Source organism: Cetorhinus maximus, chromosome 16, assembly GCF_964194155.1.
Source record: "Cetorhinus maximus chromosome 16, sCetMax3.hap1.1, whole genome shotgun sequence".
Taxonomy (NCBI): Eukaryota; Metazoa; Chordata; class Chondrichthyes; order Lamniformes; family Cetorhinidae; genus Cetorhinus; species Cetorhinus maximus.
Window position 1 is genome coordinate 32988166 of NC_135894.1, and position 23634 is coordinate 33011799.

At 42.9% G+C, this 23634-nt stretch overlaps 1 protein-coding gene across 1 annotated transcript in view; it reads right to left on the bottom strand.

Annotated features, from left to right (window-relative positions):
* The window catches only part of tbx15 (T-box transcription factor 15), a 92612-nt gene that overhangs the window by 32121 nt on the left and 36857 nt on the right, over positions 1-23634 (bottom strand). Inside the window, exons 3-6 of the mRNA XM_078559612.1 lie at positions 19580-19681; positions 10813-10984; positions 3488-3655; positions 412-476 (exon numbers count right to left, since the gene is read on the bottom strand). Of these exons, the coding sequence (XP_078415738.1) occupies positions 412-476; positions 3488-3655; positions 10813-10984; positions 19580-19681 (507 nt within the window). The remainder of the gene's footprint in view (positions 1-411; positions 477-3487; positions 3656-10812; positions 10985-19579; positions 19682-23634) is intronic.

The window sequence follows — 23634 nt, forward strand, 5'->3', positions numbered from 1 at the left end:
ATGGAGGACAGGTTATTCAAAGTACAGCTCTAGTGGGGGTGGGGTGGAAAAGGTTTTAGTTTTAGATTTAACAATAATGGAAATAGGTGGGGAAAGAAGAATCTATATAAATTATTGAAAAAAAAGGGGGGTGGGGAGAAACAGGGTGGGGATGGGGGGAGGGGGAGTTTAAGATCTAAAGTTGTTGAATTCAATATTCAGCCCGGAAGGCTAAAAGTGCCTAGTCGGAAGATGAGGTGCTGTTCCTCCAGTTTGGATAATATTATTAAAGCTGTCTGACCATGTCTAAATGGACATCCCTCATCGGCACAGGCCGTTTATATTTCGGATTACAAGCACAACGCGCTTGCCCCGTCGGTTACATTTTGGATTATTCAGCTTTTGAAAGATTTTTAGGCGGTGACTCCTCACCTGTTTCTGCCCGAGTCCCGGAACCCTTTTGCGAACGGATTTCTGTCGATCTTCAGCCGGGTAATCTGGGAAATAAAGAAACGAATTCACCTTTTAAAAGCGCGGCGAGATGAGAAACGTTTGGGGAGCAGGTGGAGGGAAATATTGGTCTCCGTGTTAGAACACATGGGGACACGGCGGGGGTGTATTTACACAGCCTTTATACTGGAACCTGGTTTGGAAATGAAATAAGTTCACAAAGTCAAAAACCCATCAATTCACAAGTGGAGCAAAGGAAATGAGGATGTTCTGTGTTACAAATGATGTATTTATTAAAATAATGCCGAAGCCAACGGATTAATCGCCGTCAATAATTTAAGTAAAGCCCAACAATGAACGTGAATTTAGAGAAAGGGGATTTTTCGGGAAGTAATTATAGTTAAAATAGTTTACTCATACGCATCAATCAAACTATTCTTCTCAATAGCATTAATAGCATTCTCTGTTTCACTTAACCCGCGTAAACGATTCAAAATAGTCTCGCAGAAATGTTTCAGCTTCTCCACAGGTCGGCGGCTGATCTGCCGCATTGAAGAAAGGGATGTGGTCTGAAAAATATGCCCTTAAAAGTCTTCGTAATGGATTTTTAATGGTTACATTACCTTTAGTGGACTTTGCTTTACATTAAATAAGACTGTACAGAAAGTCCCTCTATCAGCTTTAAGAGTTTTCCAAAACTGCCACAGTGACTGGAGATGAACGCTACCATCCAATGTCAGCAGCATTGCCGGGCTAGCGTGGGCGCCCGAGCCTTCCTGTCAAATGGAGCCTCTGTGTCGGGGAAATAATACGGGCGCTATGGATAGTAAAATAGGCACATATTGCAATCCAGGATCGCACAGGATGTTCTGTTGTAGAAATCGCCATGTTTGCATTGCTGGGTGGCAAGTTTTCATAGAAGTAATAAAGTAACTCCTAATTCTGGCCCAGAGGCCAGCAATGTAAACAAAGCCTGGAAGAAGCAGCTCAAACCATTCGGTTCAACCTATAATTGAAGTCTGGTGTCAGACTTGCTTTCAGTAGTGCCCAGAGCGCCCTTCGACCTCCAATATTAACATATTGTGAACCTAACACCCCAGTGGTTACTGCTAAAAGATATAAGCCATTTACGGGGAGATGAAAAGACCTCGGCATTGGACCTTCCTGCTAGTTCTGAATACCGGAATTGTAGGGGAGCTTAGCCAAATTGGAATGAATGCGGTCTAAAAACAGCGTAACAAAATAGCAATCACTGTTGGTCTTAAACAAATTACTAACGCCGGTCAATCCGTTGTTTTACCATCACTCCTAACGTTCACTGATCCAGAGAACACGGATTCACGCCGTTTCATGATCCTTGTCGATGTTGTTTTAAAGGGAATATTTAAAAAAATCCTTTCGAAGCCAGGAACTATATTACAGATGTTAGAGCTGTAATCGAAACGGCAAAGCCTGTGGAGTTTCTCGATTCCAAGCAATGTAAATACCTTACATCACTCAAAATGCTTGATATCATCTTTTCAGTTTAAATGTTTTACCAACGGTTTTTCCCCCCCAAGAAGAAATTAAATGTTTGAATTAATTAAAAATCGGGTGGTTATTCTAAAGCTGGAACTGCAAAGCGAGCATCAGGACTTTCCATCTACTATAGCGGAGTTCCCAATATACTGAAACAGTATAAATCTGACACACTGACTTCCACACGCTTTCCTTATTCACGTAGCGGGCAAAATAATGAAGAATTTTGCTTATTTTCAGACATTAGAAATGGCCTTCTAATAAAGACGCGGTCTCGCTGGCTCCTGTCCCTTCTATCAAAGCCACTAAATGTGTTTTCACTATTGACTTAATTAGTTGGGGAAATAATTTGAAATTACTGCTCTCGGTATTAAAGAGATTATAAATAGTTGTTTCCTTTCTAGCGGCAAGCTATGTTGTGTTTGCTTAAACGTAGACCTGTTGGTGATATAAAGGCGTGACACTTGTTGGTCTGTCACATTAAGCTTTGTTCAGCTATCTTATACAGGCAAACCAAGAATGACGAGAAAAATCTCGCCTATAACAAACAGTTGCAAAGGATTGGGAAAGGAATCCAGTTGCGCAGTGAAAGAACTGAGATTGGAGAGAATTGCGCCTCTGTAAAGCTGCTGCAAGCGAAATTAGATTGGAGCCGTTATCTTTTTTACATTATGCAGAATTGTTCTGTTTTTGTTTCTAAATCTACCATGAGACGTTTTATTTTGATATGGAACGGCGTGCAGAAACGTCTTTTGTTAAAAAAATACGTCATGGAAATATTTACGTATAAACGTGTTTACTCGCTCTGTCATTTATTTAAAGAGCCTGCAGTTCCAGTAAAATCTAATGGAATATTTGAAGATTTCTAGACAGCATTTTCCAGCTACATTTGTAACATTCCAGTTGGTCTGGATTATCAGTCAAAGCCCTCTCTGTGATGAAGGTTGTGTCGATTATGAAACGTATTTATTCCCATTATTTCAGAGCTTAACTTGTAAGAATTAAATGTCTATAGAATTATAAATTTACTATAGAGTAAACCTTGTATATTGTGAAAATACCGAAATGCTCGTAAGAAAAATCGCTTTTTAGACAAATTTAAACCGAAGTGTAAGCAGTGAGAACAATGCACCAAGAAGTCAATGATTCCACAGCATTAATAGTTGACTTTGTTTGTTTGTTTGTGTAATTGGATAATTCTATGCAGTTTCTAGACGGGCGTTTACCAAAAAAAAACCCCTTAAAAATAAAGACGAACTATCATCATTTTCCTATTTTGATATAAACACGAAACACACCCCATTGTTCAGTTATGATTAATTGCAGCCATTTACTTTGAGGATAGACATATGTTAAAAATTAATCGCACGCATTCTCCTTTTTCGAAAGAATTCAGTACCAGACAGGGTGCATACCTGTCGGTTTCGATTCGGCTTCACTGCACTTCAAACGATAGATTTCTATAAATATTTTTTGCAGCGAATATTTAAAATTAGACATCCTTTTTTTTTTGCGCCGCAGTTGATAAGAAGAAGCCTACCTGCTGGTTCTGATATGCTGTTACTGTGGTGAAGACGGTCTCCGGGAAAGTGAACGTTTTCACACCCTCTCCCCCGGGCACTGGTTTGGTTGGGCAAAGCTCGCTGCTGAAGTCTTTCCGGATCACATGCACCCGTGGCTGGTACTTGTGCATGGAATGAAGAATTATCTGTAGGAATTAGGGGTTGGGATTAGGGGTGAGGAAGAATAAAGACAACCATTTTGTTATAGGCGAGCCAAATAAAAATAAAGACAAAAATGGTTTAAATTGTACTGTAATCGGATAGAAATGCAGCCAACAAAAACCATAACATGAGAAAGATCGTTGAAACATCACATCAAGACCCGTGTTACCGTTTCAAATTAAATCTCTTACCGACGGGCAAATAGCACATCGACCATTTGGCTGCAATTCACAAAGTCATTTTCTCCCATTAAATTAATAGGATAATCTAACAAAATAGATTATTATTAAAAGCGTGAAGAGGTAGAGGGACGAAGTCAAGGTCTATATTTTTATCAGAACTCTCAGGATCTAGGTAACCATATGGTTCAATGTGGGTAAACAGGAACATTTCAGTTTTTTACTAGTACCGATGGCTGCCAGTTCCTTCACTGAACTGGGCACCAATATTAATTACACAGCAAGATAAAATGCGCTTTCTCGGCGGATCTGGTGGGTGGGGGGCGCTCAAATCTCATCCATGCTTTATATAATGGGGACTGGGCGGAATGTGAAATTAATGAGTTGCTAAATTTTAATTGATGCAACCGATAGTAACCAATTTGACCTGATTTTACATCTGTTACTGTTTTGGCGAGCCCCTTATCACTGAGCAAGTGCTACCTAAATTCAACGGTTATTTGCTCAACTCGGCGTTTAAACAGAGTCTACTCAACGAATGGTCAAAAACTTCGGTACCAGATTATTAACGATCTTTTTTAATCAGACTGAAAAAAACTTACAGGGTCAATTCGGAGCACAGCCATAACTCTCGGTCTTTGGACCCCTCAACATTAGTGAATTGGTTAGATCATAACGTTATAAACTTTGTTCCCAGCTAGACTGTGATTCAATGAAACTGATTTGGATGTAAAAATAACATTTCTCTGCCATGATATTATTTCCATTGAGTTAACAGGACCTGGAATAACTAGTTGAATACGTGGCTGCTGGTGGATGTTGGGCCATGGGGGTATGTGACAGACTCTACCAGCTGCTCTTTTCCAATTAGTCATCTTGTTATGTTCCCATATATGTTCGTATGAATTCAAAATGAAACGTGCTTGTAAATGCCTTTGGAAATTATTATTTAATTGTAGTTAACTCGTTTCACTGATAAATACCGGCCTAAAAAACTTGAGGTTCCAAATTCACGTTGCATTTTTTCTTAGAACAAAGAGCAGACTCTTTGGCTTGACAAACCTTATGGCTCATTACCGAACAATTTAGTAGCGAGTCCAAGTATTAGATGACAGTCAACATAATTTTTTTAAAAAAGGCACAGTCCCTCTTTTAGGTCATTCTTGTTACCTCTTATGTTTGTTATTCTATTTTTAACAGCGACTGTTGAAAATGTGTCTCCTCTTTCACCCTCCTATCAGTACCACTACTAAAATCAGAAGGAAAAACGCCTCCTGAATAGGCAGCATTGCGGCAGAACAGAAAACGAGAAGCGTTTCCAATGAGCTCGGACTGAGACTCAACTCGGAGGCTAATCAATTCAGCAATAAGCCAGGCTGGCATAGGCTGTAGCAGTTGTTGGTATTATACTGTTTTCAGGCCAATGTATTAGCAGTGGAGGCTATTGCAACCATCATTAAATACAAATAAGTAATTCTCAATCATCTGTTGAAAGTAGACTTTGAATCAGGAAAAATGTTATATTCTAATTGGACAACATAATTAGTTGAAAATGGCGACCATCTGTAGCTTGTTGTACATAAAGAAAATTAAGCATATGTCCATATGCAGTTAATTATTAAAATAATTTACAGAGTGTCAAAATAATGACCTAATGTCTGGCCAAAATTATTGTACTGATATACTTAACTACCATGAAGTTTATATTTGAATTTCATTACATTTATTAAGTGACTCTGTAAATATTTATTCTTATGGCTTGGTGGCAAAGTGCATTAAAACATTACTGTTTCACCTCCATGAGTTGGTTTATAATTCAATCCAGGCAGAAATTAGGTTTGTTCACTTTTCTTGAGGGATCTAGTGTACAGTTGATTGGAATATGATCCTTTCACTTAAGGAACCTACATTTAGTACAGCCCAAAAATTGGGAAGCTCTCCTCCCTATGACAGTGCAAAGGACCTGGCAGTACAATTTATTGGAACACTGTCCTCTGGGGCACAATTTCAGGTCAAATCATGCCAGGTGGACAAATACACTGTTTCCACCATGAAGGGAGTGATGGTACCATTGAAAAAAAACTACAACCTCCATGATTTCAGAACTGGGGATGCAGTCCAGCCCAAACTGAAGGGAGATGAAGGTTTCCTTTCTCTGAAGGAAAAATAAAAATAATTACTCTGAAGAGTTATATCAAAGTCCTGTGAACTGAGATTGGTACATCACAGTCCAACTGCAAGTTGGCACGTGTCCAAAGTAATACTCACATTTAGAACTGGTAAAGCAGCTATAATATGTCTGTTATATATTTTGTGTTTATGCAAATAGGTTTTATTTTTGAGTCATTGTGAAATGTATAGCACAACTATGGTGAAAATTGGATTTTCGCAACTGTAATAAGACTACCACTTTAACCTCACATTGATGTTAACATAGCTGTAGCTGAAATAAAATGAATTTTAAAGTTTCAGACACTCATGGGTGTAATCTATCCTAGTGCAAAGCCATGTTTTAAAATTGCATGGCTGTCCTAGGAACTTCATAAACATGCTTAGATTATTTTTAATGTAATGAGAGATATCCTGAATGTGCTATCATAACATTCTGTTAAACAAGACCCAGGAGTAGAATCTATGCAAGTGCTCAAACACTCAAACATAGACCTCTGCTGTCAATAAGCTCTGTACAAACTTCAACAATGCTGAACTAGCAGTGTAACCTGAATCTGCCAACTGTGCTTTGTGTTCTACAAATAAGATATGACAACTAATTTTACTTTGAATTGTAACTGTCTGACAAAAAAATACGAACAAGAAGGACCACAATTTAATTCATATTTCAAAGAATACCTTTCCTTAACATAATCAAAGGTCTAGAACAGTATATCACCACGCATATCATGCACAAGCATGTTAATCTGTAGCTTTAGAAAAAGCTAAATAAAAACATTATGTGTGGATTGGGCAGTGCAGAAGGCTAGACATTGTCCTTTGACTTCTGGAAGTTGAATTGGAATGCACCTGACACACATGGTGTAGCGGCGTTTTTATAAAAACTGCTAGGGAATGAGGTTTGACTGCCAATCCAGTTCCTATTGGACATAAATCCACAGCATGCAAGTTCTCATTGAGTTAGCACCAATTTGGAGTACACAAGAATGGAAAGTATAGTGAATGGAAAGCATGGTGAATGGAAAGCACCGCTGAAGCAGTACAGAGTGTTCTTCAGAAGTGGAGTTGAGGCACAGATTCGGAGTGAAAGATTTGGATTACATCTGGTCTGTGCTATTTTTGACCTTAGACGGCATGATGCCATCATAGAGTGCAGAGCAGTTTAAGTTTGCAATTATTCCTTGACCGTCAGTTTTAATTTTAAAAATAGTTTTATGCTAAAACAATTAACAGTTTATTATATAATATATCCCATACATTTTATCATTACTGATTTATGCTTCATGAAAACTATTCCTATAATTTGAATCACACACTGCATCCAAGTAATTTGCTGAAATTTAGTTCTATGCAATAATCAGACATTTCCAAAAGTTTCTTGCAACTAGGCTTGCAAAAAGTAGGATTGGCCGTATGTATATTTATCAAGTTAGGAACAATTAGATCTTGGACAAATTATGCAAATGAGCAGGATTTTTATATATATTGGGCAGAATATTGAGCTCGGCGGGCGGACGCGTGCCTGACCTGGCGAGTGTAAAATGACACACTGATGTCGGGCAAGCATCCCAACGTCATCGCATAGTCCTGTGATATTTCGTTTGGTAGGCGCACACCAGAATTGGCAGCGCGCCCGCTGACAATTGAAAGGCTTAATAGGCCTTAAAACGGCCAATAGAAATAAATTCAAATTTACATTGCCCGTCCAATCTCAGGGTTGGTGGGGAGGCAAAAACACCAAGTGGCCTTTATACTTTTTAGGAAATCTCATCCACCATTGGGATGAGGTTTCCTAAAGCAAATAAAAATAAAATAAAAGTTTTACACTTGGATTAAAAAACATGTCCCTGCTTATGTGACAGAGTCATGTTTTATGACATTTTTATTTTGTTCATTGTTTTTTTAAACTGCGCTTCATCTCCCTGAGGCAGCTCCGGGCCTCAGGGAGATTGAAGCGCTCTTTCGTTTCGTACTAGGCCTGCTCGCCCTCCTCCCCCCGCCCGCACAGTCAGCGCTGAGCGCTGCCGATCGCATTCCACGCTGAACGGGCCAAACGTGAGATCGTGGTGTGGTGCCAATCGCGGCCTCCTGACTACCCCGTCTGTCCCCGCTGAGCACCCCCACCAAGAACAAAATGCTGCCCATTGTGTCAGGTTTGCACTGATTCAGGTTTGAATCTATTTATTAGTCTCTTAGTTAAAGTCTAATTTTTCGCAATCTGATTTGAAAACTTTGATCCAAAATCAGGTAAGAAAGGACAATATCTGGAAAATAAATCAGTAAAATGATATTCTGTCCAGAATTACTTGATGATAACAGAATCATAGAATGATTACAGCACAGAAGGGGATCATTCAGCCTGTAGTGTTCATAATGGCTCCCTGCAAGGACATCTCAGCTGGTCCTGCTTCCCCATCCTTTCTCCCATAGCACTGCAGATTTTTTTCTCTTCAGTTGCTTATCCAATTCCCTTTTGAAAGCCACAACTGAATCTTTCTCCACCACCCTCTCAGCAGTACCTTCCTGATCCTAACCACTCACTGCATAAAAAGAGTCCTTCCTCATGTTCTCTCCCTGAACAATTTCTCCTTAAACCTATCTCACTTCCTCCACATAAAAGGTGTGGCAATGGGTACCAGCATGGGCCCCAGTTATGCCTGCCTCTTTACGGGGTATGGGGAACATTCCTTGTTTCAGTCCTACTCAGGAACCCTTCCATAACTCTTTTTTTGGTACATCAATGACTGTATTAGTGCAACTTCATGCTCTCATCTGGGCCTGGAAAAAGTTTTGCTTCCAATTTCCACCCCTCTATCACTTTTATGGTCCATCTCCGATACTTCCCTTCCTTTCTTTGACCTCTCTGTCTCCGTTTCTGGTGATAGACTGTACACCAACATTCATTACAAGCCCACCGACTTACGCAGCTACCTCGACTACAGCTCCTCACACCCCGCTTCCTGAAAGGACTCCATCCCATTCTCTCAGTTCCTTCACCTCTGTTGCATCTGTTCTGATGATGCCACCTTCCAAAATGGCACTTCTGACATGTCTTCCTTCTTCTTGAACCAAGGCATCCCCCCCCACACTGTGGTTGACTGGGCCCTCAGCCGTGTCTGACCCATCTGCCCTTACCCCTTCCCCTGTCTCCCAGAACCATGATAGGGTCCCCCTTGTCCTCACTTTTCACCTCACCAGCCTCCGCATCCAAAGGATCATCCTCTGCCATTTCTGCCAACTCCAGCATGATGCCATCACCAAACACATCTTCCCTTCACCCATGCTCCTGTCAGCATTCTGTAGGGACCCCTGGTCCACTCCTCCATCACCTGCAATGCCTCATCCCCTTCCCATGGCACCTTCCCATGCAATCACTCAAGGTGCAACACCTGCCCCTTTACCTCCTCCCTCCTCACTGTCCAATGGCCCAAACACTCCTTCCAGATGAAGCAGCATTTCACTTGCACTTCCCTCAACTTGGTCTACTGCATTTGCTGTTCCCAATGCGGTCTCCTCTACATTGGGGAGAACAAACGCAGACTGGGTGACCACTTTGTGAAACACCTTTGGTCTGTCTTAAAGCGTGACCCAGACCTCCCTGTCTTGCCATTTAAACACATGATCCTGCTCTTAACGCCCACATGTCCATCCTTGGCCTGCTGCAATGTTCCCGCAAACTGGAAGAACAGCACCTCATCTTCCGATTAGGCACTTTACAGCCTTCTGGGCTTAATATTGAGTTCAGCAACTTCAGACCATGAGCTCTCTCCTCTATCTTCACCCCTTTTTAAATCCCTTTTTAAAAATTTATTTTTATTTTTTATTTAATTATTTTCATTTTTATTAATTTATTCATTATTTTATCCTTTTTTAATCCTTTTTCCTCAGCCCCCCCGAGACCCCCTCAAAAGGGCCATCTGTTACTTGTTCTATGTTGTTCTTTCACAGAGCTCTGACTCTTGTTCTGCTATTAACACATTGTGCTTTCTCACCTTTATGCTACCATCAGCACCTTCTTTAGTCTTTACCATTACCATTAGCACTCCCTTTGTCTTGTGCCCATGACATCTTGGTCAATCTCTCCTTAGCCCCCACCTATCACTGACCTTTTATCCTGCTTTACCTGCTCCACCCCACCTTAAACAGTATGAATTCCATCACATTTCTATTTCTCTGAAAAAGAGGCATACGAACTCTAAACATTAACTCTGTTTCTCTCTCCACAGATGCAGTCAGACCTGCTGAGTTTTTCCAGCATTTTCTGTTTTTACTTCCCCATGTCCTTTTGGTTCAATCATCTTAAACATGTGTCCTCTGTTTCTTTCCTCTGGTTCTTGACTTTTCCACCTGTGGGAACAATTTCTCTCTATCTACTCTGTCTAGGCACCTCTAGCAAATCTCCTCTCAGCCTTCACTTTTCTAAGGAGAACCTCAGCTTCTCCAATCTATCCACATAACTAAGTTCTTCATTCTTGGAATCAATTTCATAAATCTTTTCTGCACCCTCTTTAAAGCCTTCATATCCATCCTAAAGTGATGAGAACCATGGAATTGAAATGCAAAAATGTCAAAATATAAGTGAACTTTAAATTCAGAGGTACACGATTACAAAAGTAATCCACTAAAGAGTTTGGTGCTGTGCACCTGCTCATTAACTCATTACTTAATACCAGTGGCAATTAGTCTGAGGAAATTTGCTCAATGGCTGAACATTGTGCAGTTTTGTAACATTAATATGAAATGAGATATTTCAGCACCAGTCATTAAAATATAAATCTTTATCTACATACATGTCCTTGATCATCCAGCTCATTGTTTGTAAGCTTGAGTTTATCAAAGCTGATGACTTGTCGCATCCATGTGTCCCCAGAAGCTAGAGAATCTGGATGGATGTAAACCCGAGGAGGCACCGGTGAATCGGCATTCCCAGCCACCATCCATTTTGAACTGTGATAAACATATCTGCAGTCAGAAAGAAAACAAATCACAAAATCAGCAAACCCTCCTAAAACAGCTTGCTCCCGTTTACTTTTGTATTATTGGAATGGTAACTGAAACTAAAAAGAGTAATAAGATCTCACTTGTGACTGGTGGTGACTTGATAGTGAGCACAAACTAAAAGCTAGGTCAGAATGTGGACAAATTTTTATTTATTGAACATTCAAACTAAGAGGTTTAAATTTATGTAATTTACATGTTAAATTGTTTCTGATAGTTGGTTTTCACTCGTCATATATGTAAAAACTCATAATCAGAATCTTCTATGGCTATTAAAGTAAATACAGTAGTATAATATGAAATAAACTTATTGTGACATTCTCATATCAGCAACATACCCTATCACTTTGACTTGTTCTTTTTTTACCTCAGGTTGTCCTACTCTCCTGCACTTCAAACATGCACAATGAATGAAAAAATTTAATTGAGAAGCAACTTCAAAAGACTCATCCTCCATCTATTTTTCATTTATTTCAATGTGTAGAAAGGCAGGCCTGCATTTGTCTAAACCTGTCGGTCTCAATATAGAGCAGGCCACCACCTCAGAAAGGCTGCTACTTGCCATTGAGGGGGAGTTTGTTTTATTTATTTTGCCTTGCATTGAAAGGAGGTGTAAAGTACAGCTTTGGGGAGACTTCTTTTGCCAAGGAGGTTATGTTTAAGACTCCCACATTGGAGATCTTATGTAGGAGGAACAGGAAAGAATGGTGGCATTCTTTGGTACCAAAAGTCATCCAGCTATTGAAATTGAAGAACAAGATGCAAGGCTGGAGAAATGAGGGAATGTAATTTTGGAGATTGGCATGTCAAGGATAAAATGTGAAAAATGTTCAGTGACATCAGAGGAAGTGCCACGGTAAGTGCAATCACCTTTACATGCAAACACTTTGGGCAGAATTTTCTGCCTGTCGGGCAGGCCATGCGGGAACAGGCGCAGGTGGGCGCGGACCCAATCGCCACTCGCGATCGGGTCCGCACCGCCATTTTACACGGGTGGACCAATTAAGCTCAGCGTGAAACACGGCTCCCGAGGACAGCGAGAGTGGGTGGGCAGCGGCGGAACTGCTATAACCGCCGGGTCCAATGGCGACCCGGTGGCCTGTTTAAAAGTGCTCCTGCAGCCTTGCAAATGCTGTCAAACATGGCCAGCAGAAGGGCTCCCCAGAGCGCTGGTGGTGAGCTTGCCAGGCAGGAGGGTAGGGCAGAGGGGCACTGTGCCCCTTGTTTCTCAGACGATTGCCTTGCTGTCCTCCTCGAGGAGGTGGCAGCGCGGCGGGAGGTCCTCATTCCGAGGGTCAGGAGGAGGAGGCGCGCCCCCCCCCCAACCCCCACATGACCAAATGTGCCTGGGAGGAGGTGGCGGAGGTGGTGAGCTCCCGTGACGTGGTGCGGCGCTCCTGGATCCAGTGTCGCAAGCGCTTCAATGACCTTCTGCACTCTGAAAGGGTGAGTACCATGTTGGCATTGGTCACTTAACCCAGCAGGTCGGCTTTCCCCCCTGGGCGCACCCCCTACAACTCTGAGTGTGGTAACCGCATTGAATCATTGACAGCATGTGTCCTTCGCTGGGTGGGCCAGCAGGTATTGCCCATGCCAAGGTCACCCTGAGAGGCTGGTGAAGAGATGGGTTCTGCCCCCGCAGCATGTGGTGCACTGAGACCCACATGACTGTTTTGGGGGCAACCTGGAGGAGCTGCACTGTGGCGCAGAGCTGCAACTGCGAAACATGTCAAAGTCAGGGTGCTGACATGCTGGGAGGGGAGCTTCCAGATGGCAGGGCACTGATCCATCTGCTGCCCTTTGCTTTCCACATGCTTGCACCTCCTTGCTTTGCAAGGTTAGACCGTGTGGTGCCAAATGTGATGTAGGCAGCATTTGGCCAAGTGGCGGGAGGGAACAGGCCTGGCATCTTTGTGTGAGTGTGCGGCAGCTGTGGGGTGAGGAGGCACTGGAGCCCTGCAATGTTCCACTCTGGTTGGGGTGGGACGGCAGCGAAGAGATTCCAGGCACAAGTTGCACTAATCAATGCTCTTTTCTCCTTTTCAGAAGAAGAATGCTCATAATGCTGCCAAGTGGTTGAGGACTGGCAGAGGGCCGGCCCAGCTGGCCATCAATACCAGGTTCGAGCAGGAGGCCTTCGATCTGGAGAGGCGCCATGCACCAAGGTCCACCAGTGTCGATGAGGCTGAGGTGCCACGGGCAGGTATATTAGCCCAGCACTGAGGTCATCATTAGTGTCCCAGCAGCCATGGCACTGCTGAATGCTCAGTGATTGAAGTTAGCAACATGGGTTGACCATTGATTATGGCAGGATGAGTGCATAATGATCCTGGGGACAGGGATGCACATTGGCATTGTCTCCACGTTAACTAATCAAAGTCCTTGTTCTTCCTTTCAGCATCAGCGGATCAGGGCTGGGAGGAGATGGCACAGGGGCCACCTCTCACACCTGAGGGTATTGAAGTCTCTGACCCACCAGCATCACACCATCTCTGCCAGGCAGGCACCAGCACAGATACTAGCACCTCAGTGGGAATTAGACATTGGCTAGTGTCCCGGGGCACAGTGGTGAGGGCACTTCACAGTAGCTGGAGGAACTGGCAGAGACAGAAAGTGCCCATGGCACCAGCAGTTGGAGGAATGCAGAGGACCAGGCACATGCTCATGGCTGATGATGGGCCTCTGGAGTCATCCATGAGGCAGCAAATGCTGGAAGTCCAGCAGGGTGTGTGGGAGGATCTGGTGGAGATACATGAGGCTATGCTTGGCTTGGTCTCCGTGGTGGAGGAGTCAACGTGGACCATCGCCGATGCAATGAGCCTCATGGCCGAGCGCCATGCTCCCTCCATGGAGAGAGTGGTGACTCTCGTGGAGAGGGTCCTCCAGGAGACCAATCAGGCCTTCCTGAGGATGCGCTCGGAGCAGCAAGCCCTCACATCGGCATTGACCTCAGCTGGTCAGTGCCAGTGTGGGAGATGGGCTGGGCATCAAGTTTCCCAGCTTGATGCCCATCCATCTACAGTGAGCAGGGAGGTCCAAAGCGACCTCATGTCAGCGCAGCAGCTGCCTGTCATCTCTGCAGGCTCCTCTCAGGGCAGTTCAGATGAGGGCAGCAGCTCCTCCGCCCCTCTGCCAATGACCATGGGATCCATGAGGCTGCGACGACTGGGGAGATGCCAGCTGTGGAACTGGCCGCTACTTCCCAGGTGGGGCCAGCACAGGTTCCACGGGCCAGACGACGTCCGCCAAGGTCATGGAGGCCAACAGGACAGCACAGTGAGCAGGCTGTCTCAGATGTCAGTGCCAGAGAGGGGATAGCACCTAGATGTAGCACCCAAAAGTGTAAATTTAAGGCAACTTAGGCACACCACGGGTTTCTCATTGGTGCTTTTGTGTTGCCCCGCAATGAGGTCATGATTAGTTGGTGTGCTGTTTAACACCTTTGTCATTTCGTTTCCTTAAGTTCATTTTGTTATATCATTAAATTTAGACATGTGACCATGGCTGAGGGTAACTCTTTTCCTCTGCAGGTGGATGGTTACCCACGAGTGGGTTGTGTCACACTGAACTTTATTGACTTGGCCCTTAGTTAATATTCCTATCCAGGCAGATGAAGTATTCAGGTATCAAGTATGGAGCCTTCAGCACAGGCTTTTGTTGGAGGTCCATCTGTGGTGTTCTAGCTGAAGGTTCATTGGATTAAAGCCTCCCAGGTGTCCCTGCCTCCCTGGAGTATGCCCAGGTCAGTGTCTACCCCCTCAGCATTTCCCTGTGCATGCTCATCCTTGGACTCACCACTGGACTCATCATGTGCAGCCGCAGCCACTGCGTCAACATCTTCTTTGTCCATAGCGTTGCCTCTTTCCAGCGTAAGGTTGTGGAGAGCGCAGCATGCACCCACTATCAGTGACACACGATCTGGGGGGTACTGGAGTGCGCCCCCTGAACCGTCCAGGCATCAGAAGCGCATCTTGAGAAGACCGATGGTTCTCTCCACCACAGCCCTTGTGGAGCCGTGGCTGCTATTGTAGCGCTGCTCAGCTTCTGTTCTTGCATGGCGGAGAGGCGTCATAAGCCACCTTCTGAGGGGATAGCCCTTGTCACCCAGCAGCCATCCATCAAGCTGGGCTGGAGCACTGAAGAGCCCCAGCACCTGGGAGCATCTGAGGATGTACGCATCGTGGGAGCTGCCTGGGTATCTTGCACAGACTTGTAGAATCAGCATCCTGTGATCACACTCTATCTGCACATTCATGGAGTGGAAGCCCTTCCTGTTGATGAAGGCACCGGGCTCACCTGCTGGCGCCTTGATGGCCACATGTGTACAGTCTATAGCACCCTGGAGCGGGGGAAACCAGCAATGGCTGCGAAGCCTCTAGCTCGCTGTGTCTGGCTTGCCTGGTCCCAACGGTAGTGGATGAATGTCAATGCCCATCTGAATAGAGCGTCTGTCACCTGCTTGACACAAGTGTGGACAGCTGATTGGGAGACACTGCAAAGATCACCCACTGAGCCTGGAAAGAGCCAGAGGCATAGAAGTTGAGGGCAGATGTGGCCTTTAGAGCCACTGGCATTGGGTGCCCACCCACACAGTTAGCGGAGATCTTAGGGCCTATCATCTGACAGATATAGTTCACTGTCTTCCTTGAGAGATGGAGCCTCCTTCAGCACTGCACCTCAGACATATTGAGGTAGCTGCTTCACCGCCTGGCAGCAGGATAGTGGTGTCTTCTGCGGCCCCTTCTGCCTTGGACTTCCTGTTGGCCCTGGGCCCCTTGTGCCTCTCCTCCCAAAGGTGGCTCCCCTGGAGGTGAATGTGCACTCCTGGCCTCCTCCCTCTTCTGGCCCTCCCTTCCTCCTCAGAGGAGGTGCCTCCAGTGGAGAGTTCAGCTCCCATTCCTAGGCTAAGGGAAGGCTTCCTGAAACCTGCAGGCCCAGAAAAGGATCTTCACTGCGGAGTGCTGACCCAAAGGTTGTGAGTCCAGACCAAGCATCTGGTATGAGTTTGGAAGTATTTCTGCTCGCACAGGCAAGTATCAGCAACTTTCAAAAATAAATATCTGACTGAGCACACTTGCGACCCCAGTGACCCCTCTTATCCCGCCCATGGATGAGGTTTATACAAATGTGTCCTACCCACCTGCCCGTTGCGCCCGTGCACTGACCCGAAGATTGCATGGGCCCTGAAAAATCCCCAACAATTGGTGCCTCAAGGGCCCTAAGTGGCCCGTTAATTAATGAGGAGCGCGTGTTGGAGATCATCGCGCGCCTGCGCACTGAAATATTGTGATGGCGCGCCGTGACATCGGGACGCTCGCTCACCGTCACTGCACGTCATTTTACACATCGGCATGTGGGGCCCGCCCCCACACGCCAACAGGAAAATTCTGCACATATTCTTCATCGATAGAAATGTGGATTCAACGTGAACGTTTGTCTCCCTGCATCCTTATGCTGATAACGTGCAGAGAACATTTACTTCTTTTAGCAACATTCCTTTATACAACATAAAGCATTAGTGTAGTAAACACTGCAACATGTTACACTTGTAATTCACCATTTAGCTTGCAAAGAGTCACAGCAGCAACACCATTGAGCAACAGTCTAGGATAGGTAAGCAGATAGTTTGGAATGCTGTTTGGAGTGAACAGACAGTTGCTAATTTCTTCCTAAATGTGCTTTGCTTACAGATCAGGCTGGAACACAAAAAATGACCAGAACAGACAAAGAACAAAGTATACTGGCATGGTAAGGAGATGACCCTTTGAGCCATGGAGAGGTTTGGCAAGAGTGAGTTTGGAGACATGGTGCCACTGTCTAATAAATATTCTCCATTTATTATTTTTTCAATTTTACACTCCTCACAGCAACAAAAACTTGCATTTTTATAGTGTCTTTAATGTATGAAGATGTCCCAAGGTGTTTCACAGGAGCATAATCTATCAAAATTTGACACTGAGCCTAAGAGAGAGATATTAGGAAGGGTGACTTTGTCAAGGAGGTAGAATTCAAGAAGGCTTTTAAAGGATGAGAGCGAGGTGGAGAGGTCTATGAGAAGAATTCCAGAGCTTATTGTCTAGACTACTGAAGATAAATCCACTACTGGTGCAGTCAAGGGAGTGGGCCATGCATAAAGAGGCTAGAGTCTGAGGAACACAGAGTTCACACTGTGTTATAGAGATGGAGGAGTCTACAGGGATTGGGAGGGGTGTGATACTGGAATGACTTGAAGGCAAGGGTGAACATTTAACATTTTATGATTGTTGCTTGAACTTCCTCTCATTCACTTGACAGTAATTTGGGTGATAGCATGAGCCTCAATTTACCTGAGTTCGTCTGCAGGATAGGGGTTTCTAATTAGGGTCATGAGTCATGGTTGCATTGGACAGCCCTGATTCTCCAAACATCATCCATTCATTCCTGTGGACCTTCAAGTAAGGTAGGCATTATGGACTATTGCATAACAAAAGTTTCATGGCTGAAACATGCAGGTGGTGAAAACAGGTCTCCTTTGATATACTGAATAGGAGTCATACTGTCCATAAAGATGGCCATTGGGTATTAGCAACAGCCAATGTTGATGTTGAATATTTTTTCCTCGTGAATTGTTTCCATCCAATCATGCAGCAGTATGAAAATAGCCAAAGTTGTTTCCATTCTTTCAGGTTTGTTGAGTGTAATTTGTACTGCAATTGTCAGTACTTCAGGTAAGTTTTACTTAGCAAGCTGATGCCTTCAATAAAAAGACACAAATGCACAAGGGGAATAAAGGCAGCAAGAACTCCAAACGTAAAAGTAAATAAACGGTCACTACCGAAGAAAGCTGTACTCCACATTAACTGAAAGACTAGAAGCCTTGCTCTAAGCATTATGCTGAAGTAGGTCATGCAGATAGGCACCTATTTTATACGGACAAGATGCAAGCTAAGACAGTGCCTCGTCGACTGCTGTAAAATTCAGATTGGAACTTCAGCTGACCACTTTTCTGATTTAAATGTAGTCTGTGCTTGTTTGCTGTGCTGACTTCTTTCTATCCCAAAACTTCCCAGTCATAAAATACAGTGCAGAACTGATCAGGTGCATGATGTTACAACTTGCACAACCCAGAAGCAAGGCTCTGGCTGCCATTTACAGCTTGTAAAATTGGGGCTGAACTGTAAGTTTTTGAACCATGTGTAAAATGTTTTCATGGGCGTTTGAATTAGTTTAAGTATTTAAAAAATGCTGATGCTGCTGAACACATATGATAAATATTTCAACTTAAATTGCTAGAAGAGGAGCAATGCACATATATGCAGATCCTAATGCGGAGAACAATAGAGAGGTTTCAGCTAGACAATATAAATAGGAACTCCCTGGCTGAAAGTCAGAGCTGCTGAGCAATATTCGTTAACTATGTGTGTGATAGGGAACCTCAAGTACATCATGGGCAGGATTTTCGGGTTGTCGGGCGGGCCTGGGAGCGGCTGGGAAATGGCCCGCTTCCCGCAATCGGCCCCCGACCGTGATTTCACTCTGGCTGGCCAATTAACGGCCAGCCAGTGTGAAAGACGCCCTGAGAAGCTCAGCACTGCCAGGGTGGGGGCGGGAGGAATGCGAGCACAAAAGTCTGTGCATACACGGGGGAGCACTCACAGAAAGTTCTCTGAAGGCAGCGAGCTGCCTCAGGGAACTGAACGTTTTTAAACCACTGAATAAGGTTTTCAAAAATACGGAAAAAATGTACACACAGCGGACTCACTCACTTTTACATGCATATTTGAAAAAATTCTGCACCAAGATTTTTTTAAAATTTAACTACAGAAACATCACCCCACCTGTGGATGAGGTTTCCTAAAAAACTCAAAGGCTGCCTGGCAGATTCGCCCGCCCGCCAACCGTAAGGTTGGACAGACAGTAAAAAATAGCACTTAATTAATACTTTAATGGCCTTAATAGGCCTCTTAATTGTTGGCTGACGTGCTGCCGACTCTCGTGCATGCCCGCCGACCAAAATATCGCACGAGTACGCAATGACATCAGGATGCTCGCCCGACATCATCGTGTGCTATTTCACGCTTGGGCGAGTTGGGCGCGTGCCTACACACCGAGTGGAAAATCCTACCCCATAAGAAACCGAGCTAAACTTAGTTAAATAAGCCAAGCTAAAGTTAGTTATATAAAAAATGTTGAACTAATAACAAAATCAATTCAAAATTACAGCAGATCAGATACATTTGAAGTGATGCTTCATTTTGACGGTTACAATGAATTATTCAATGATTATGCACGTATTAGACATATTTTAATTTGACGATCATTTGGAAACATCTTTGAGGAGCAAACAAAAAGAAACAACCCTATCAAACAGAAATGCTTCATTAAGATATGTGGAAGTTAATTTAACTTAGACAATGTTCCTGTTGTAGTTCTTCTTCCAAAGTACACCTTCTCTCGCAAAGTTGGTATCTACGTTATTAAATGATAATGGAATAATCAGATTGGAGCTCATATTTTTGGACTGAAATTAAATATATACACACAGTTAAACAAAAGTGGCCCAATTGCTGTGGAACATACCGGTATCTCTTGTTGTCCACAGGGATGATATCCATTGCTATGTAATATTGCTGATGAGGATCCAGCCCTGTGATCTTCACTCTAATTGCCGGGAACATTCGCCTGTGAATAAAATTAACCATGTTTTCTAATTATAATGAGTTAGTTCATAGGTTTTATATTTCCCTCTACTCCACAAGCCATTATCATTCCCTGACTGAGAGTACAAACAGATTGTTAACTAGCAGAGCAGTGAGTGCTGAAGAGCAGTCTGGGAATTGACTCCCCCTCCAGTTTTCCTTCTTTTCTTTAGGCCTCAACATCCTGCTGAGAGGAAACATCATTTTTTTTTTGGTATATATTATGTTTCCCTCTTCCCCTAGTCAAATCTTAGAAATGCTCAATGTCCCCGCCAAACCTTCACACATAGTTTCCTCTCTGGCAGGAGAGAAATATCTCTTAGTTTCCTTCATCATATTCTTAGATTTTAAAACATGGGAACATTTTAAATGTTAGCTCATCCTCTAGTTTATAGTTTATGGAGTTTGGCTATTATACATAGCCTGAGGTGGAACATTCAGTAAAAATCAAAATTACATGCCATCACCACACGATTTCAAAGTTCTTTCATCAGGTTCACTGAGATTTTTTTTGGAGCAGCACCACTATGATATTATACAGAATGTATATATCAGTCTTGTATCAGTGATTCCTTATTTATTCCTAACTTCAGTTGGCAGTCTGGACAGGGCAGTAAAATCACGGGCCAAGGCAACTCAAAGTTCCCTGATACTTTTCCTAGCAGCTGGATGAAGAGCTCCATAAACAGTGAACAAATGTTTCTGTCCTGGAATAGTGCATCATGTTGGTGAGGATGACATTCTAGGAGAAGGACAGAGTGTGGATTGAGAGAGGGAGTTCACCTTATGAAAAAGCAAGTTTCAGAATAAAAAATAAAATGATGATGTTTAGTCAATGCTCATCAGCTGTTATTCAAAGCTCTGAACACCATAAAGGTTTGAATTCTATTAATAAATTCTTGATCAGTTCCACACCAATAGCACAGCACAATTTGAAGTTTTATGACGCTTGATCAAAATAGGAGGCTGTCAACTTTGCTAATTATTCCTAAGAAAAATTAATATTTCCACTTCAATGAGTCAACTTGTCTTGGTTCTGAACGTTTTGTTTTGATTTGTTCCGACTTGACACCAGGAACATTGGAAAACTGAAAATGGCCCCAGTGTTTTAGCATGCATCCCTTTTATTGCCCCATTTGACCTCTGTAAGTTACAACATAATCAACAACATAAACACAGTGTATTCTGGATGAAGGAAGCTATATGTGACAACAGATCCTGGGAGAGAAAGAATAGGGCAGGAATCAGGGATAAAACAACATCAAAAATGAAGAGCAAATTTTAATTTGCTCCAGATCATATAATAGGAAAGTCAGACTTATTTGGAATTTCATTGTATTCCGTAATAGCCAATTTCTGCACCTTAGGAAAGTAAACAAAGGGAAACTTGTTTCCACATAATTGAAAGTTGGCGAGTCCAAGAAGGGTTAATTCTATTTGAACCTGATTTGCAAGCTGCCCATTCTTGTACAGATTCAAATTTACTTTCAAAGGGATTTTGAGTACCAGTCATTTTACATATGGCCTGTTGAGCACAGAATAAGTGGTGACATGTATGCATAATGCAAGAGAGTTGTGTGCTCAGAATTCATTGCAATGAAATTTAATGCCACTTTGCATTTTCGCCTTTGCCCTCACTCAAAAAAATTTCAACAAGGGAATAACTGAAAGTGAAATTGTATGGCAGAAACAGTTTAGAGAAGGGAATTAAAGGCCTATTTTTATTAACTTTGACTGCCTCAGGGATTTCCTTCCTCTTTAAACTTTTCAATGTTATACACTTATATTTAGTTCTGAATGAAATCAGTGCAGGGTAAGATTCTGAAAACAATTCCTTGAAATAGTCAGCAGTATCTGTGTGGTTATTTCCCAATCCTTTTCACATTATATTTTCAATGACTCATTTGAAAACATTTTCAGAGTAATGCCCTGTTCAAGCTGTTTACTTGCAAGATGAAAGTTGTTTCATCAGGTTCACTGAGATTTTTTTTGGAGCAGCACCACTATGATATTATACAGAATGGTATCAGTCTTGTATCAATGATTCCTTATTTATTCCTAATTTCAGTTAACAGTCTGGACAGGGCAGTAAAATCATGGGCCAAGTCAACTCAAAGTTCCCTGATACTTTTCTTAGCAGCTGCATGAAGAGCTCCATAAACAAATGTTTGGAACAGTGCATCATGTTGGTGAGGATGACATTCTATGGAGGAGAAGGACAGAGTGTGGATTGAGAGAGGGAGTTCACTTTATGAAAAAACAAGTTCCAGAATGAAAAATAAAATGATATATAATCAATGGAAATGGTGAATGGGTTCAAATAGGCAACAGATTTATATCAGAATGCAGAAACGTGTATTACAGTGAGCACTTGCTAAATCAGTAGAATGCCGTGTTTGGACTGGGTTTAATCGTATAAGTTTTGCTGAGGAAAATACTGAAAAGGGCAATACTTGGGGGATTCTTATAACTAATCCACAAGAAATACACCCTGACTCTGGATTTCCACCAGACGCCTGGCTGGTATCACTCTGGCAGAACCTACCAGAAAATGGAAGGCACCCAGTTGTGCTTTGGTCCCTGCCAATTCTATAATTTTCCAGCTAGCCTTGTAAGGGTTAGAACCTCCACCCACCCTTTACAAGGGCGCTGTGTTGTGGTAGGATCTTACCTACCCTTGAAGTTCCCACATCCGCAGCTTAGTTGGAATTAGTACTGAACACCTGTATGCTGAGTGAGACACAAAAAACTTGGTATTAGTGCAAGTAGCCCCAGCAGGGTGAGGTTGTCAGTTTAGGCAAGGGAAACAGACTGAACTCCAGAATTGCTATTTTTTTGCCAATAATCTGTATCAAAAGCTTGCACGGGTTGGTGGGGCAGAGCTGAAGGGAAACTTGGCTTGTCATCCAATGGAAGGCAGGAGAGAGAATTTTTCAGGTGCACATGGGCACCAAAGCTTCACCCGTTGTGCCATGGACACCCACTGACCTAATTCAAGTGAAACTTGCTGCTGCAGACCCTGCCAACAATGCTGCTATCAGTGTTGGTGGGCACAGGCAGGCGCCATCCCTGAATAACAGTCAGAATTTCAGACTGTGTATTTTTAAATCACAGCTTCTAAAAGGCTTAAGCCAAAAAAAAAATCCATAAAGCTCAAATCAACATTTCTGTTAATAAATCATCTCCAAAAATGTAAATATTGAGGGAAAAGGTTAAGTAAATTATTTCAACTTTTTAATTCATGGGAACGGTGATTTGAATAGTTTCCTTTTCAATTCCTGTATTCCAAGCCAGCTGTTGGCAGCTTCAAGTTTCATGAATCCAAGTTTTGTTAATTCTTGGCTAGGTTGCAAAATCTTCCATGTAGAGTGGGTGCGGAGAATTAAGGGTGTTTCTTGAAAAATATATAATTTACTATAAATTTAAAAATGTAATAAGTGTAACAAGAGGTGAACATTTTTAACTGTTTGCCTTTGATTTTTTTTTCTGATCAATTTTCTCTTCTTCCCTTCTGCTCTGATGAAAATGTTTCTTTGCTGGGATTCAGCCCAAAAGCCACTGGGACCCTTCTGTGACCCTGCCCAATGAACATCATTTACATTCAGTGTTAGTATGTGCTTCCATTGTTGAGCAGATTGCAATCCAGCCTAATACTATCCTCACTTCCTATTTCCAGACATGTGAAATTACAACAGGGCTGACTGGATAGTTGGGAACTGTAGCTCCCTTACATGGGATGCTGAAGCTATTTGTTGCAACAACAGTGCACATTTATGTAGCGCTTCTACCAACATTCCAAATTACTTTACAGGAAATTGGGGTTCAGCAACCGGAAATTATAGGAACTAACCAAAAGAACAGTCAAAAGGATACACTTAATGGTGACTTTTGAAAGGAGGGAAACAAGTTACTAGGAAGAGTTTAGGGACTGAATTT